The sequence below is a fragment of the Perissodus microlepis genome, chromosome 14 (assembly GCF_051167445.1).
Source record: "Perissodus microlepis isolate ML-2025 ecotype Zambia chromosome 14, ASM5116744v1, whole genome shotgun sequence".
NCBI classification, from domain to species: domain Eukaryota; kingdom Metazoa; phylum Chordata; class Actinopteri; order Cichliformes; family Cichlidae; genus Perissodus; species Perissodus microlepis.
The window spans coordinates 19,082,266-19,101,124 of NC_140474.1; the positions used below are offsets into that span (position 1 = coordinate 19,082,266).

Consider the following 18,859-nt stretch of genomic DNA (forward strand, 5'->3'; position numbering starts at 1 on the left):
CTTATATTTGGTGGAAAGATGCTGACTCTTGCTGTGTTTCTTTTCACCCTCTATCTTCAGGTTTTTGAGATTGCTTAGTTAAAAGAGTTGCAAGCTCGTGGCACTGCAAGTGTTGAAAAGCAACGAGCTGAAAATTAAAGCCACAGAGCGCAGGTAATGATCTGGGTTTGTTGTTTGCTCTTCCTCAGTCTGTAACAAATAAGTATGCTCTGTATCCGTGCAAATGCTTGGCAGTCAATTCAATTCCTTCTGGATGGGGGTCTTTCTTGCTCCCTCTCCCTCTTTGTATCTGTGTGTATGTCTCTCGCTCTCTCTCTCTCCCTCTCCTTGCTGGCAGGAGCGTCTGTGCTGCTGGCAGGAGTGACCAGAATAAAAACAGCAACACCAGACATAGACGAGGAAATAAAGCAAAGTGATCCACTGAACCAGAGTGTTTGCCTTCTCATAATTACGTTGAGCTTTTCCCTTTTTTCACCCTCCCCCTGCTTCTTTTTTTTTCATCACTCTTTGAGACTTCGGGGCTAGTGGTAATTAGCCAGAAGAGAATAAAACCAGCTGATCGGGAGAGGGGTGGTGCATTTTGGAGCGAGATGGCTAACAGAAACATTCTGTTGCTCTTCTGTGGACTCTTCCTCTTAGCACTGATTCAACCCTCTCTTCAAGGAGGTAAGTGCATAACCGCTGGTGAATGGAGTCATAATTATTGCTGCATCAATCAAAGGTTTAGAACAGGTGCAAAAAAGTTTTCTTCCTGAACTTAAAATCCTCAATCATTAAAAGGTCTGCTGATGCTTATTAGCCACAAAGCAGCAAGAAGTACATATAAAGGCTTTATATAATAACTAAAATTGATATTGTTTGCATCAGATGTTAAACTTGTGCAAAATAAAAATGTTAATTTAAAAAGAGCTCTGCATTATATTGCTTACTATGCTTGGTTTGCTAATTTATTGATGACTGCTGCTCATTTGATTTTTATTAATTCCCACAATACAATCTATATAGAAAAGAGTTCTTATTTTATGTTTCATGTTCGCAAAAAGTGTGCACGTACATGCTGTCTATGACTTCACACTTCTGTCCCATGAGTTTAAATATTAAGTTTTAAAAGCCACATATTTATCTTAATGATTGCACTCCCCTATTGCATCATTATTATTGTGCAATCTAAACCTAAACCATAACAAGACTCCCCTCAAGTCTCCGATCACATGCATGTATTTTAGTGCATTTCAAACGCTTGAACTGGCTCCTGTGTGCACACCTATCCATATGCGTGCTTATGTTTATATGGCTGCAGATCCAATCCAAAAAATGTAAGAGGAGGCTCCAGCTGGCTCTTCTTTCTACTCAGGAAAAAACACATACTTCTGATTCACTCCTGATGAACTCCTGAGTTGAACAGAGTGAATGTGAGAGTGACTCTAAAAGCTTTCCGCAGCTCTTGTAGCATGTGTGTGTACAGAGCCGAGGAGCTAGTTTCAAGTGCAGTTTGTAGTTGAGACTTATCAGTTTCAGACTGAAAGGGAGAGAGTTTGCCTCCCACTATCATTCAGCTAGTGAGTTTTCTTTCTCTCCTCTGCCTGCATTGCTTTGATTGCTTCTTAGTCTGGGATTTGGCTGAGATTCTGAGTTATTCAGTCCCCAACTGGAAAACATGTCAAGCATCTGGGACTGGGTATGCTGTAGTCCATTTGTTGTTGTGTTTATTTGCTTAAAAGTTACAGCTGTTTATATTCCTTATCTCCCAGTGTCCAAGTGTACTTTTAGATGCATTATGGCTATGCTGCTAGAGTCCTAAAATAAATATTTTGTCCATGTAAAGTCTCACTTTTTCTAGCTGTCTTCATCTGATTGTAGAATTTCCTTATCCACTCTGCCTCATGGCACATCCATCATGTCTTCTCGGTGCCAGGCGCATTTCTATGGAGATTTTGAGGTACTTTCATGAAAAATATATAGCAGGTAAAGGAGCCAGCAAATATCAATATTGGCTTAGCAGCGCAACTTTGATCTCAAGATGAGTGTTGAATATATCCATTTCAAACATTTCTGTGGTGCTCAAACTAGTTCCATCTGTGTCTGTGCACTCTCACGTGAAAAAAACTTCTGGGCAGAGTCCAAGGGTAAATTATCTGTGAGTAACACGAACCTCATTAACACCCAATCCACCCATTTAACGGTTCTGCCCAGAAAAATCCTCTTGTGCTTGACAAATTCACGCTTTGAATTATGGTGGACTGACAACCCTCTCTGAATAACTTCAGTCAACAAATGTAAATGAGAAATGGTACTGGAGGAAATATACAGTTACTATAGTTTGTTTGTTTGGATCTCCCTCATATGATGAAAGAGGCAGACCAACTTGAAGCTTTTTAAACAATGCGTCCTATAGAACACTAGCTATGGTTTTAAGTATCTCAAGTACCTCAGTCCATATGTTGCATTCACACAGACCATAAAACAATTTAACTGGCCTGTGCCACGTTTGGAGCTTGGCTTCAAGGACAAACAAGGACAGAGTTAATGGCACAACTCTGATTGGCAGGACTTGGCTCTGAGCTCTGATAAAAACGGGGGGGGAAAGCAGTTTTCTTCCTTCAAAGTGTCCAAAGAATTCAGGAGTTTGGGTTTTTTTTTTTCTTTAGTGCTGCTGGAAGCCAGTTCCACTCATTTGGCATTAGTCATGATCAGCCTCGAGGAATATAATACATTAATCGGTGCCAGTCGCCTGGCTCTAGGTGAACTTAAATGCATTGCAGAGTGGACTGCCATGCAAAAGCCAAAACACCAGTGTTGACATGCAGCAGTACCTGAGAGTTACTGGTGGGTACCTAAACTCGATGCACTACTTTATTGGTAGCATGTGCTGTGAACACTTCTTTGGCTTTAATCCCTCCTCTGGTGGGGTGGGTTGCCAACCAAAGTATACTGGATTAATGTGACATATAGGTGCTCCCAGCGCTCAACAGCTCTACTCTGCAATTACTGAAGCAGTCTATTTGAAGTACCGTCTGAACAAGATGCAGGTTTTTTGGTGGCGGGGGGGAGATTTTTCCAACAAGGTTCTTCTCCTGCTTCTCTCTAGCTGGAGCCACACAAGCATTTTAATTTGTTGACGTTGAGTGGTTTGGTGTAATTTCCAGCAAGGTGACTTCATTCAGTACACATTTGGATAGAAGCTGTTTAGTTACAAGCACTGATTGGTTTGTTATTGTGAAAGAACTTTTATTCCATGTATACATGTCCCACTCTGGTGCATTTCCTGAGAAAGTGTTAGGGAATTGTACAATTCCATCCATGTTTTACATCAAAGAGGTTTTGCAAAGTCACTCTCTGCATCAAAGCACAAACCCAGGAGCGATTACTAACATGTTGGCTTTCCTATTGCTCTTTCTTTTTTTTCTTTTACCATAACTACTGTTAAGAAGGTTACACAAATCGGAGCAGAGGTTCGGGATGGATGAGTTGTTTTAATACGCATTATGTAATTTTGAAGAATAATGCACTGCTAATATCCAGGGAATAACCTCTTAGTTCTTGCACTTCTTTTTTTTCACTACCAGTCTTGACTTTATAAACCCAGCACACAGTTTAATGGAAACCAATTCTTTCTCTGACTCACTGCTTTGCAAACCCAATGTGTTACGATTTAAATGCCTACAGGTTTTGGATAGTAGTCACTTCTCACCAGTGCTACAAAAACATATCAATAATTTGTTTAGCTCTTGCTCTTTGTGTGTAAATGTCAGTCTGAGCATCTTCCAGTCAGATGTTTGGTCTGCAATCGAGGAGTGCCAAGTGTTCAACAAAGAGGCACATTATCTCCGATGATTCATTCCAGCCACTATGCAAGCAGCCCTCACCAGGCTGCGAGCTGGTAGGTGCAATCTTACCGGGCCAGCAATCTGAAGTGGCTCCAGTCAGGAATTTTTTCATCTTCGGCCACCACGGCTGATGTCCAACTTCTTCTTTTAGGTTTACAACAAACACCACAACAGCACTATCTTTTTATTGAAAAAGACACAAAAGAGGATGAGCTGATGAGGAAAAAATGGAAATAAACTATCATTTTAATCAAATGCATCACATGAGGTTAATCAAAATCATCAAAGTCCTCTGCGGTGAAACAATGTATCCTGTGTTGTGATTGATTTTTTTTTTTTTTTTTTTTTTTTGGGGGGGGGGTAATCAAATGCACTTTATTAACTGATCAGCAGCAAATGTGAGCATGTCTATAAAAGCAGAAGTTTTTTCAGTTTGCTGGTCTGAAGCATTCAGGTGTGTGTGTTAACACAATGCCATCTTCCAGCATTGTGATCAGTTCCAGCAAGTTAACACCAAGGACAGCCTGTGCAATCCTCAGAGAGACTGCAACAAACCCAAGAGCAACATCTCAGACTGTACATGCCTCAGTTAGTACATTCAGTGTTAAAGTTTCAGACCTGAACAGCTTAGGTTTACAGGTCTGCAAACCATAATGCACGGCGCCACGTTTGGTAAAACCCAAACACAGCTATCAGCACAAAAATAACAGTCCTGGTGGAAAGATGATGATTTTAGCTTGTGTTGCAACTACTGAGCCTGGGCACCTTGCAGTCACTGAGTCGACCATGAATAATAATAATAATAATAATAATAATAATAATAAATTTTATTTATGAGCGCCTTTCAAGTCACCCAAGGACACTGTACAATAGGATAAAACACTTAGTAAAACAATGGCAGAATAAGAACAATAAAACAAAAGCACAAGATAAAATTAACAAACAGTGGATTCACAGTGAATATGCAGATTTGAACAGATGAGTTTTGAGTTGGGATTTAAACTGAGGGAGAGAACCAGTGTTTCTTATTTCTGGGGGCAGAGAGTTCCACAGCATGGGAGCAGAGCAGCTGAAAGCTCTGCTTCCCATGGTGGTGAGGCGGAAGGAAGGTACAGCAAGAAGGATAGAAGAAGAAGATCGAAGTGAACGGGCAGAACAGGTAGTGGTTAACAGGTCAGAAAGGTAAGGAGAAGCGAGGTTATGAATGGCCTTGAAGGTGAGCAGAAGAAGTTTGAATATTATCTGGAATTTCACAGGGAGCCAGTGAAGTTCCTGAAGAACAGGGGTGATGTGCTGGTAGGAGGGGGTTCTGGTGATAATGCGAGCAGCAGAGTTCTGAACCAGTTGAAGCTTATGGAGGGATTTTTGTGGGAGACCATGCAGAAGAGAATTGCAGTAGTCAATAACGGGAGGTAACAAGACTGTGGACAAGAATGGACATAGACTGGGTGGAAAGAGAAGGAAGCAATCTGTTAATGTTACGTAGATGGAAGTAGGCAGAACGGGTGAGATTATTGATGTGAGATTTATAGGAAAGTGAACTGTCTAGGATGACACCAAGGCTCTTAACCTGAGGAGAAGGGAAAACTGTGGAGTTATCGATGGTGAGCGAGAAATGGTTCGCCTTCAAAAGGTTGGATTTGGTGCCAATAAGGAGGATCTCAGTTTTATCCTCATTGAGCTTTAGAAAATTAGAGGTAAACCAGGATTTTAACTCAGATAGACATTCTGAAAGGGAGGAAGGTGGGAGGGAGGAATCAGGTTTGCAAGAGAGATATAACTAGGTGTCATCAGCAAAACAGTGAAACTGAGGATCAAATTTGCGGAAAATGGTACCTAGAGGGAGGATGTATATTATGAAGAGAAGAGGGCCTAAAACTGAGCCTTGAGGTACACCAGAGGTGACGGGGAATAGACGAGAGCGGAATGATCTTAGTTGAATAAACTGGGAGCGGTCGAGGAGATATGACTGAAACCAGGTGAGGGGTGTGTCAGAGATGCCGAGAGAGGAAAGTCTGCTTAGAAGTACAGAGTGAGAAATGGTGTCGAAGGCTGAGCTCAGATCTAAAAGGACGAGAACTCCTCTGTATAACAAAATATTCTAGAGTCAAATTGTTAGGCCGTCTGTCCGACAGCTAAAACCCGTTATTTCACTCGCTGGGTCCACGTCCTGATTTTAAGTTTGACAGCATTTTAGTATGTAAAGGTGAATGCTTGGACATGAATTGAGCTGCAGTTTGGGGAAAGGCTTGAAGGGGACTGGCTGCTGCTCCTGGGCCTGGCAGATCCCCATGTACTAAATAGAAGTGAAGAAGTTAAAAAAATTGAAAAGGTAAGGGAGGGTGGGGCACGTAAACGAGAATGAACAGCTTGTAGAACTGGGAGAACCTATATAGATGAGAACTGGAAGGAGCATGTTTGGAGGCGTGGTCCTGCTCCTGAAATTCCGATACTTAATCTCCAATTGACCATGCAACAGGACAGTGATCCCAAGCACAAAAGAATGGAAACAAAAGTGTTGCAATGGCCCAAAGTCTATGCCTAAACATGACTGAAATGCTGCGGTGGGTCCTGTGAAAACCCTCCTTTTCATTACTTTATAGGGGATTTCTTTGCAAAGCACAACACATTTTGAGAAACAAAACTTTTTTCATATCTTAAACTATATTTTAGTCGGTACAATTCACAGTGGTGTTATATTCAGGTGTCCCATCAGTTAACTTGGTTTTTACCAAGTCAAAAGAAATGCAGGGCACGCATTTTGGAACATTGCAAACAGTGGATAATGATTTTAGTCATTTATGGTCCTTTTAACATTTCATTTGTAACTCTGTATCAACCAGTGGAACCAACAATCACATAAATCAGATTTTGGAGGGGAGTCATAACATGAACAACTTGTTCCATTAGCTTAGCTAGTGATTTCACATGGTTGATGGTTATCTCGAACCACGGCCCAGTTTCCTCCGTAATGCTCACGTTTGCAATCCTCACACAGGAGAGCCCACAGCAGCTGCTCCAAACCCATGTTTGGTTTCAAAGGCATGACTTTCCTAATCTTGTAATGATACCCTGTCAGCTTCCAGTAGAAAGCTTCACTAGAGCCACCAGAAGGTGAACCCTGACAGGACTGAAATCTGGTCTTGTGAGTTGTTAAAATTCTGCTCACCACATGCTTATGTTTCGCTTCAGTCACTGAAACAAGATGGGAAACCGTAGAAAGGGAAGTTGAAATCAGTTGGGGGTGAGACTAACATAGATTTTAACTTTGAAAAATTTCATTTTCTGAACTGCTTCTCACATTTTTCCAACATGCTTTGGAAAATAGTGCAAAAATAGTGGAATGACTGACTGATTGGCCAGCTGTCATGTGTCTGATAACGGGAGATGTAAGAGTGCCAGGAACCGCAGTGTTTGCTTCACTGCAGTGCTCGCTTCACTGCAGTGCTCCTTGGGTTGCGCTACGAGAGCTTTCCATAAAGAGAGAACCAAACCTCCTCTTCTGGGACAGCGGTTTTGGATACATGATGTGAATACAGCAAACAGCTGCTAGTTTGCCAAAACATTTTGAAATTTTATCTAAAGCGATAGAAATACAGGCGCAGAATCGTGTAAATGTGATGTAAACACTGTCCAGATCTGCCAATACTTCACAAACTATGCACTGTGAACACAATGGTAATGGCTCTGTAAGCCTTTTATGAAGGGAATGCCTTCATTAACTGTTTACAAGGTCATGCGTGTGTGTGCATGTGCGTGTGTGTGTGTGTACTCACACACGTAAGCATGTTTTGCATGCACAAGTCAGGCAAATTGCTCAATCAACTCCAAAGACCAATTATTAAACAGCCACAGCACAGGGTCAGGGAAATGTCACATTACTCACCCAGCTTGTTGTAAATGAAGTAAGACTAAGATCTTTCAAAGAGCAATTGTAAAAACTGCCATTAACTTGGGTGGTACTATGGAAAAAACTGTCATTGGCTTTGGTTTGATTTAGTAACAAAACAAGATCTGACTTACAATTTCCTACCTTCCCTACGAGCCAGTCATTATTTTTGGGCCCAGTAACCCATATCCTCATAAAAATCAAGTGTGTAAGCCAGTGTACATTTTCCACTTAGGCTATAATATGTGATAAATTCATGAATTACAATGGAAGGCTTTGCTGCCAGTTTTGATGCTCAGGCAATACATCAAATAAATTATCTTGCCAGCTGAACAGCTGATAAACATGTCACTTTTTAATTTCCAGGCTGACACTCAAAACATGACATTAGGCAAAGCTAAACATATCTGGATGTGGGCCTTTGCACTTGTTAGCTTGTGTCTAGTGAACTACGTCATTTTAATGAAACTCAAAACAAGGGAATTAGGCAAACCCAAAACACTATGTCCACATATGTGGATGCGTGTGAAAATGATTTCTATCTAAGCCTTCAGGCTTTTCACAGACTGTCCTCTTTGTTCTCCGTAAATGCAAATGCAAATTCCCTGGAAACGAAATAATCAACTCTCGTCAGAGTTTGAATGTCAAGTGTTGACAAGATTTTCACGCTTGAAGCAACCCTCATTGCTGATACACAAATTTAGAAAGTATTATTTTCCTTGCATAAGGTAAAAATATAAATGATGTGAGGTTGAGATTTTCCACACAGCTGCAACTTGGCTGGGATTTATATAAAACTGGAAGCAAACGTTTTAAATAAGTGGTGCGCCTGGAGCTACCGATAAGAAACTGTCTTATAAAACAGTGGCTATTTTAAAAAGTAATAAAAATCTGACTAATGACACTTCTGACACCTTTGTAAGAAACGTGTCCCTCTCTTAGGGAGTCTAGGAAATGTTGCCAATCACTAAAATAACAGAATACATGACAGAGTGAGGAACACTACATGTTGTAATGGGGTACATAAATGCACAGTCTAGAACTGTGTGTTAAGCTACTCACAGGGGTCCCTGTAGGTAAAGTGAATAATGTTGAGCATTTTGCTGCAGTACAATGATCTGCTGGGGAATCTTAGGTCCTTGCATTGACCTGGCCTCCAAACTTCCAAATCCCTTTCCAATTGAGCATCTGTGAGAAACATCAGAAAAAGCTGGACCCAGAAAGGCCCCACACCACAATCCATATCCCAGTGTCAGGGAGCGCAGGATAGCCCTATGGATCCCCTGTCTCCCCTGTCTATGATGCTGACTGGGTGTTGTTTTGGCAGCAAGAGGGACCACTCCACAATTTGATTATCCAAAAACTTTTTTTATTAGCTGTTTTTCCCTTAGCTAGGAGTGATGAGTTAGCTGTAGCCTATTCATGCTGTCATAGGTCCAGAGGCAAGGTAACCCCAGATCAGGTCCTTTATTTGACACAGGCCTAACACAAAGACACACGCTCACTCTGACATCAACACCTACAGTACGGCCAATTTAGAATCAGCAATTAACCTAGTGAGCATTTTGTTAGACTGGCAGAGCTGCAGAGAACTCCACTCATTCATACAAGCACTTTTTTTTTTACATCTACTTGTTTTTCTACGCTCTGGTGGATGCATCGGCGAGCAACATGAGGTTCAGTATCTTCCACAAGGATACGTTGACATGCAAACTGGAGGTCACTGCAGCCATTGTTTTTTTTCCCGTGGTGGATTTTTAAATCTTTGAAGCTTTTTCCCGGTTCTTTTGTCGCTCTTTTCCCTGTTCTGGCCCCAGTGTCAGCCGAACAGCAATCAGCAGAAGCATACTCCTCCAGCGATGCACAGAGAAGCTCTTGGAGGATTGCACAGGAGTGTATGTGGGTTTGGTGAAAAACCTTCTTTTCTCCATTAGGAAAGTGACAGTCCCCACTAGGGTTTAAATACCTGGGACTATCCACCATTTGGTTTTAGAACTGAAGAAGCCTCTTAGCTGAGAGGTATGGAAGCCCATTTCCGCCACAAAAAAAAAAAAAAAAGTATCCATAACTAGGGATGGGTATTGATAAGATTTTCATGATTCCGATTCCATTTTTGATTCTGTTTAACGATTCGATTCTTTATCGATTCTCTTATCGATTCTTTTTAAAAAAGGAGAACACTAAGGTCGATTAGCTTAGAACTTTGTTTTATATCTTCTCTTTGAACAAGACAGAAATTTAGGAGTAACATGGCCTTACAAACCAAACAGTGAGATCTTAAGAGATCCACAGCCTACAGCTCTTCAATGGGGTGTCACAGGGTCCCCAGGAAAAAAATTGTAAATGTAAAATAATAAAATAAATATTCTTCTGTAGCAATAACAAAGTATAACATAAATTATATATAATATGTAGCAATTACACAAGAATATCAAGTAATGTCCCTGCCTACAATTAAACACATTCACTTACCGAAAATCGGGGGCATCTGCTGGCAAATGGGTGCAAGCCTTTGACCACAAACTTAGTCACTGCTCGGTGACATTCGTCTATCCTGGCCTGAAAGGAGACGCTACCGGTAAACTGCAGCGAGAACTGCCAGCATCTGAGCCAGCCAGACTTTGTCTGCCTCTCTCATCATGGTCACCTAAATGCACAGTAATGGCAGGTTTTGTAATAAGGCAGATCGCGCTAACATAATATGCACTGTTAGTTGATTATTTACCTGCCGCATTAACGGGAGAGGACGTGCAAACGTTACCGCTGCTGCTGGGTTGAGATTCACGAGTCCGGAGCGGAATTAAAAACCGCTTGCGCTTTTGTTAATCAGAGGCAGCCAATCAGAAGAGTGTTTGCTTAAAGTGCTAAAAAAAACCCAGCTTATTTCAGACAGTGGATTAGCTGTGTGCACCAAAACCTCAGGATAGGGATTATTGTGTAAATGATGAAAAAAATCCTCTCATACAGTCCAAGAATCAAATGATGGAGGTGAAAATGAGGATAATAGGCTGTGTTTTATGTTATGACTGATCAGTCTGTGTAGATTTGGATGTGAGGTTTGGATGTTAGCAATTATCCTGAGGGTTACAGACAGTACAAAAGTGACTTCTCTTCCTTCTCTCTCTTTATTTTTTGCAAAGTTAACCACTGAAGTGTAGCTCCGAGTCGCCTAATTTACTGGCTACACCACATCAAAAACTTTCTTGACATCTCTTGACAGGTTTCATTGCTTGTCTTCAGTCCCCCTGCCTCCAAAATGTGGCGTAAGGGTGATTCATATCTGGCAGGCCCTTAGACACCATGTTAGGTGAAAGTGGCGAATTATTATGTCTTTGCCTTTGTGGTGGGTGGAGTGATTGCTCTAAATGTTGCTCCTTTATGTTACACTCAAAAGAGATGCAGCAATAGCTATTCCTGCTGGCAGGCTTAATTATTTAATGTGGTGAACCACAGTGAGGCAAGCTCCATCTTCCATTATGAAGAGAAAACTAGAATTTTGTGCCTTAATCTTAACATCGTCTTCTGTGATTAGCATGCAAAATACCGCAGGAAGTCTCAGGATCCCATCCCCAGATAATGAACTTTGTACTTTGTTGATGACTAGCTTACTGACAACCCATTGACTAAGAGTCCCACAGCTGGACCACATTCAAGTCCAAAGTGAAACTGGTGACAAGTCAAAATTGCTGCCAGGGTTCCTGTGAGTGCATGTACATCATCACCCTCTTAATATGCACAGAGCACTCTACAGAAAAAAATACAGTCTGTGCACCCTATTTAGGTTGTAACAGTCACTAACATTTAACTGATAACAAGAAAGCTTATTTCTCCCTACACAGCAGCCAGTAATTTATTAATATTTTCTTTTCCCCTTCTTATTTATCCTAAGTTGTCACAACTTCTTCTGTTCCAGTGGAGATAACCTGTACCAAGAAGGTTTCTACACATAAAATTATATTTGTTATGATTACCTTTTAGCTTTTACTCTAAAAAAAGGGGGGGAGAGGGGCTTTTGCGGGGCCACCAGTCTTCTTTTCTCAACACCATGCACGTCACAAACACCCAGCAAACTTGACTGTACAGTCTAAATCCTGCTTGCTCTCCGAGTCAGTCTTGTCCTCCAAACACATTCCAACACATTCCCATGACCTGGCTGAGTTCATGAGGAACGTAAGCACATGATGATGGTGATGATTAAGAAAATCATGAAGAAATCTTCAAATTTATTGACGTAGGTCAGGGCACTTGGCAGAGGTCAGTTTGTGCCTTATTTGGATGCACGGTCTTGGTGAACCCGGTGCACTTTGTGGATGTTGTACAGTAGCACGACTGGATTCTAAGCAGAAGGAAAACTGGAGCAGACCCGCAGTCCGTCCTGCCTCACTTACAATGCCAGCACAGGAAATCCTCCTTTTGATTGCTAAATGAAGGCGCAAGATTGAGAACAATAACTGTGCGTCCACTGTGTAGTGCCTTGCACTTGAGCTCTATGCCATGGAGCCATGGGCATGGGCAAACTAATAGAGACAGACAAACATGTGCACTGCATTTCAAATTAATACGAAGCACTTTTTTGTTTCAGTCTGCAAGGCCAAACCTCCAGAAATGTGATCAGTCCAGCACTCTGATCCTTCCAGCGAGGATAAGTTAAGAGACACCCTATCATTTGTCCTACACTGCAGACAACCACAGGGGTTATAAGACCTTTCCTGGCGCATTACTTTTTGCTCAACACAACATTTTATCTCTTCATCATAAAAAATCGTGTTTACCCCTTAACTATCAGCACAGTTGCAAAGTATCTGAATGAGTGTGACACTGTTGTCCATAGCTTCACTGCAAACCACTTACAGCTGCGTCAGTACATTTAAATTAAAGATTTTCATACATAGTTTGCTTGTAATTTAATAATCCAGCTGTGTATTAAAAAATATCTTCTTCTTCCAGTCCAGGTGGTTCCTGCATCATCCTCTAGGACTTTGCACTTCACTAGTTCCCCCCACTGATTAGCACTGCTTTATTAGCCTCAGCTGCAAAACTGATAATACAGTTGCACAAATCAAAAATATATCACAGGTTGTTAGCGCTTTCTTCAATCTGGCGTACTCGATAAAATGCATGGGCTGGGTTTTTTGGTTTTGTTTTTGTTTTTTTGTGCCATGTGTGATGAACTTCGATTCATCCAGCTTGGACAGTAATACCTTGTAATGTTCCTCTTCTAATGGCCTCACCCAGTGGACGGAACCGAAAGCCCAGTTTTCAAAGTGTATTCTCTAATAAACACATGAACGCCTTTGACATGTGTTTTAAATTAAATTGCCTTCCAACACATGTAAGAGCCATTAGACATAGTGGTCTTACAGCCACATTCTCCCATTTACATTGTGTTTTTGTGATATAAACCAGGTTTTCCCCTCAAAAAATATTACTTGTAATTTTGGCTTTAGCTCACCGGTCCCGTTGGATTTAGCTGTTAGTCCTCCCAGAACAACTGCAGTCATTTTTTTTTAAGTCTCCATTTCTTTTTATTTCTCTTGTTGTTCCTTGCACACATGAGGCCACCATGTCTGGGATCCAGAACGACCATCTCAGGAGTTACTCAAAGTTGCAGCCAAAAATCAGGCGAAAAATAAGGCTAGGGGATGCAGGTGGGGGTTGTGGGTATCCAGAGTGGTGCAGTAGGATTCAGAAAGAAAGTTTCCAACTGCAGTACCTCATCAGTATGAAAACGATTTGAATTTTCTCCTCATCAAACTTATAAAGTTTCCCTTTCACTGTGGATTCGGCTGGAGCGGCTGTGTGCACGTTTCATTTAATTTCTGCAACCTGGGGCGGATGTGTATACCAAGGACGGATTCCATTTTTTCTTTATGGGTCACAGATGATGGAAGTGTTTAAGAGTGTTTGTCCAATAAATGAGCTATTTGTTTAGAAATGCTATTAGAAGCAATGTGCTTTTTAAAAAAAAAAATGGCTGCATGCCCATATTTCTAGTTAGTGTCACATGTGTTTGTGATAGAAGATAACTTCTTGCTTCTTCTGATCTGATCTCCAGGTGTGTATCTACCACCGGGTGCTGGGTTAGGACCAGGAGGCGGTGGAACAGGAACTGGATTCTTTCCAGGTAAAAGAGCATCCACCGAGTGTCTGCACAATTTAAAAACAAAAAAACACCCAGAACGCAGCCACTATAAACAAAGTCTGCTTCTCTTTAGAAAAGGTATGAGAGGTAAATTGAACTACCGTGGAGCAGAAGTTCAACTAAAAGAAATAGTAGTATAAGAATCACTGCAATGTGAACATGCAATTGACTCAAAATAAAGACACTTGCAGTATTATGTGCAAAAGAATATAAGAAACATAGAACTCTACCTGGCAGTGCTTTGTCATCAAACTTCAAAGCTGAGTTGATAGTTAAGTCTTGGCACTGACGATTCAAATGACTGAAAGTGGCTCACACAGATTTAACATTCTTATTTATAACTGAAACCTAAGGGGTCTGTTTCTGTCAAAAGCATAAACTGGAAAGTCTGAAACTGTCTGAGTAAATATTTAACCCAAAAAGTCTTTCAAGGGTGAAAATGTGCATGTTTGTGACATGTAATCATCCTTTTCTCTTGTTGTATGTACTCAAAAATATACACTCATGTGAAAAAGAAAGTTTTCACATGACTTCATGCAGTCCTGTCAAAGCACACTCTTACTGCCTCCAGAAGAATTAATAAGGTAAGGAGGAGCCAGGTGCTGCTAATCAAATGCATATAATTAACCGATCATCAGGAAGTGTGACCATTTCCAAAGGTTGCGTCTTCTCTCTAAAATAAACGTGACAGCATGGCTTAGGCTTGCAAAGCTGCATTTGAACAAACCACAAGATTTTAGGAACAATTTCCTTCGAGCCAAAGTAGAAATGCTTCGCCCTAACGCACAGCATTGTGTCTGCTGAAAACCAAACACAGCATATCAAACACATCATACCACCGTGGTGCACGGGGGATGATTTTGGTTTATTTTGTAGCCACAGGACTTGGGCACCTTGAAGTTACAGAGTCGACCCTGAACTCTTCTGTCTCAAAGTATTCTAGAGTCAGATGTGGGGCCATCTGTCAAACAGCTAAAGCTTAGCTCAAACTGGGTCATGCAACAGGACAGTGATCCCAAAAAATTTACAACAGAATGGTTGAAAAAGAAAAAAATTAAGGTGCTGCAATGACCCAGTCAAAATCCAGACCTCAACCTGACTGAAATGCTGTGGTGGAACCTTAATAGAGCCGCGCATAAACAAATGCCTGCAAACCTCAGTGAACTGAAGCAACCTTGTACAGGAGAGTGAGCCAAAATTCCTCTGCAACGATGTGAGGGGCTGATAAAGTCACACTGAAAATGATTACTTGATGTTATTGCTGCTAAAGTTGGTTCTTTAAGCTATCGAATCATGGGGCATACTCGATTTTTCACCACACTGCACGGAGTCCTGTGCAAAACTTGACTGCATACAATCAATGTATGAGCACATGCATTCAGTGGTGTATAGCATATACCTTAATGTATGCATGTGCAGCATTGTCATTGTCAAAGGAACATAGATTTTGAACCTCACAAGCAGACTTATGTGACCGTGCTTCATCATGTTATAAACTCTTATATGCAAGTATGTAGTAACCCTCAGAAGATGCCACAAGACACTCCTGGTGTCCTGACAGAACTCATGACACAAGTCAGCTGGCATGATGATAAACTGTGATTTACCTTACTACATGTAGGCAAACCATAAATCAATAGTTGTATGACTGTTATTTTACTAGGGGCTGCTGGAGGGTTCCCTGCGGGCTATAAACCAGCTAAAGCTGCAGGTGAGTAGAAGAGATTTTTTGATTTATGACTCTTCCCCCCCAAAAAAAAAATAATAAAAAAATAAAAGAATCTATAAAAATAACTTCTCAAGAATTGCATCTGGTTTATCATGAACCGGAGCATTCATGTCTCTGTCTGTGATGTGGACAAATTAAACAAAATTATATCATAAAAGTCTACTTCAAATATGTATATTGGAAGAATTGCTTTTTAGCCTCATGGAGCTGTGCATGGATCAAGGCGATTTTATGATAAATTCAACTTGGTTTAACTCATTGCCTTCCAGCTACTGATTAATATTTATACATTTTTAATAATCTTCAGCATCATCTAGGCCGCTCTTTGAAGAGAGTCTTTCATTCGGCTCAGCCTAAATCATAGATATTTCCCATGTAAGTTTCTTTAAATTGAGAAAGTAGTGTCATTGCAGGCACAGATATTCAGTCTGGTGATTGTCATTTCACACATCAGCAGCAGATACTCACACACACAGTTTTAGCAGCAGCTTTACACACCCTGTGTAGTGCCCTGGCAGGGCTTCAGCTCCCATTTGCTGAACAAGTTTGACCTTGTGCACCTTTTTCATTTTTTTGCAATATTTTATGCTAATGCTATTTGAGGGCTATACGCACATTAAGTTTACGACATTAAGCATGCAACAGTGTAACATTAGTTCCATAAGAAACAGACTGCTGTCCTTGAGACAAATTTCCCTGTCAGCGCTCGGATTTGGTTCGGCCGGATCAGGGGTTTAAAACAACTGGTGAGACTTCCTTGTCACGCCACCACAAGCTAAGATTAATTAAATCCAAGGGATATTGCTGAGGCAGTAAAACAATGTGTTTGAGGGCTGACCGCTTTTAATAAGCCTGTTTGCTGGAAGGCATTATGAGTTTTCTCTTATATGCGCGCAATGGTCTTTAACAATGATTACCGTGATAATTATCAGCCATCTCCAAATGGTAACGATGAAGACAAAATGACGACATGACACGAGATCGCTACAGAAACAAACACAGCAGTGTGACCGTGATCAGCCTATCATTAATGTTGTCATCACTTTTATCATCATCTGCTGTTTCTGTCAGGAGGTTATGCAGGAGGAGGTGGAGGCCGAGGCCTATTCGTGCCAGGGGCAGGTGGCCAGGTCATTGCAGGATTGCCAGCAGGTATGAAGCAACTGCGCTTAATTGATTTAGCTGTCGACCAGCAATGCACCTGCCTTTAGGAGCCGCTGTCATTACACATAATCAGGCAAAGCATTTCAGCATCTTAAGTCATAGCTGTCCGTTTGTGTTAAAACAGTTTAACAAATTATGTCACAATCAGATAATCACACAGTCCTCGCATATTATGTTTGCTTTGACTTCAACAGGACAAGGTGGAAAGGCCCCTAAACCAGGTAAGCCGGAACATTTTTTTTTAGTGTTATTGTGGTTTTTATTCTATCATTTTACTGATATTAAAACAGACTCTAATTTTTACATGGCGCTAACACTAATCTACACTTTCACAAAATATTTTGAACCCATTATTTTTGCTCGGTTTCCACATGATGCAGTATTGCAATAATAAGGAGATTTTACACCATGTTGGACGGTCTTGAAAGGAAGGAAATCTAGTCACTCTATGGTCTGCATTACCTTTACCCACCCAGTCCTTAAAGAGACAGTCTATTGATCGGGTGTCAGCAGGTTGTCCTTATCAGCCCTGGGGTTTTTTGCGGTGGTGGGGTTGGCATCTCTCTGGGGAATCCTGACTGGGTGGGATCATACATACAGATTTCTCTACCTCTGCTGCATGAAAAGGATTAAGGAGTGATGATTGGCAGAGTGCAAACAGCTATCAACGCCTGCCAAGCAGTGGTGCCAGAGCACTGATTAATGTTATTGTAAAGCTGGACCCTCACAATATCTGGAAACCTCCGTGTTGAAATTTACCACAGCCCTTCTCTCCGATACTGTACAATAAATATTTTCCTTTGCTGTATTTTAGTCTGCACCGCACTGGTGCTCTAGTAAATTTAGCCATCATTTAATTTCCCCCAAGCACCGCTGATACAATCGCAGCCTACCTCTCTGTGTTTAGAAAGATAAGGGACCAAGCAATGGTTCTATAGTCCTGATAACACATGGAGCGGGGTCCCTCTGGAGTGCCACACCCTCACCCTCCAACCAGAGAGGCTGGAAAGCACTTTTGTGAAAATGACCTAATATCCAGCATTTGGTGGAAGTTGACTTTGGCCGGGCGCAGCAGAGCATTACTGGAGAAATATTGCGCTTTTGTGTGCATTTGAGACCCCTCTCTTCCTCACCGTGTACACGGCAGGAATTAAATTGGTGAGAAAAAGGGAAGTGAGAAATGTTTTAAAAAGCTCCTTGCGTGTTTGTTTTAGATCAGTGCTCCGCTCTGAATCCGTACTAATCTTTGTTGTATGGAAAATACTCACAGTGCATTACTGGGGTTTAGCTAAGACGCTTTTTTTAAAATGGAAAAGAAGACTTAAAGTCTCAGGGGAGCAGTAATATGTTCCGCTTCATGGCTGTTCACAAAGCTTTGAATGTTGGTTTCCATCAAAGCTACTTTCCTTTCCATCAGAGGAATATTGCCTGAAGCCTTACAAGCATGAAGCCTCCATTAATACACAAATGTATATCTACAGTTCACCTGTAAGTAAGACTCACACAGCGGCAGGTAGAATCCATCCCATTGGTCAGTGTCTGCAGGCTTGTGCTGCAGAGAGAACATGCAACTATCACGTGAAAATTCACTGGCATGTTTTTAGTTTTTCATTAATCTTTAATATTAAGAGCAAGATTGTCTTTCTAAGGACACACAAATGCAAACACTGGTCAGCTAATCTCAGATGCATGCTCACATAACAAGAGCTGCCATTCATTCTTTTGATGAAGTCAAGCTGTGACATTGCATTCCTCAGATATGCACTTTGCCTTTGCAGTAATGGAGAACAGCAGCTGGCTATGTGACTGCAGTGAATTGCAGCGTAACTCCTGCAAGACCTTGTAAATGTTACACTAATTGTGAAGTCTGTCAGCATCCAGCTCTGACAATACAATGAAAGGTGGAAGGAGGAACTTTCTCCTTATGAACAGCTGTTGGACCCCTTTTCTTGTGCTGCCTCAAGCGAAGGTGGAATCAATACTCATAGCATTATTGCTGAAACTTGGCTCTCGCCGACCAGCCTCTTGTCACTTTCAGGCAACGTGAACGCAGTTAACGAGAAACATAGAGGTTACTGTTTTTGCTGTTGGTGTAATTTCTTTGTACG

At 41.3% G+C, this 18,859-nt stretch overlaps 1 protein-coding gene across 11 annotated transcripts in view; it reads left to right on the plus strand.

The window, feature by feature from the left end:
• The first annotated feature begins 343 nt into the window (after positions 1–343).
• The window catches only part of elna (elastin a), a 53,765-nt gene continuing 35,249 nt past the window's right edge, over positions 344–18,859 (plus strand). For 6 of the 11 annotated variants that reach the window (XM_084950560.1, XM_084950554.1, XM_084950564.1 and 3 more), the window contains exons 1-5: positions 345–666; positions 13,772–13,840; positions 15,522–15,569; positions 16,659–16,739; positions 16,946–16,972. In XM_084950560.1, the coding sequence (XP_084806686.1) occupies positions 591–666; positions 13,772–13,840; positions 15,522–15,569; positions 16,659–16,739; positions 16,946–16,972 (301 nt within the window). In that variant the 5' untranslated portion in view covers positions 345–590. Of the gene's footprint in view, positions 667–13,771; positions 13,841–15,521; positions 15,570–16,658; positions 16,740–16,945; positions 16,973–18,859 lie in introns of all 11 variants that reach the window. The other 5 variants (XM_084950557.1, XM_084950559.1, XM_084950563.1 and 2 more) reach the window with 1 other exon arrangement.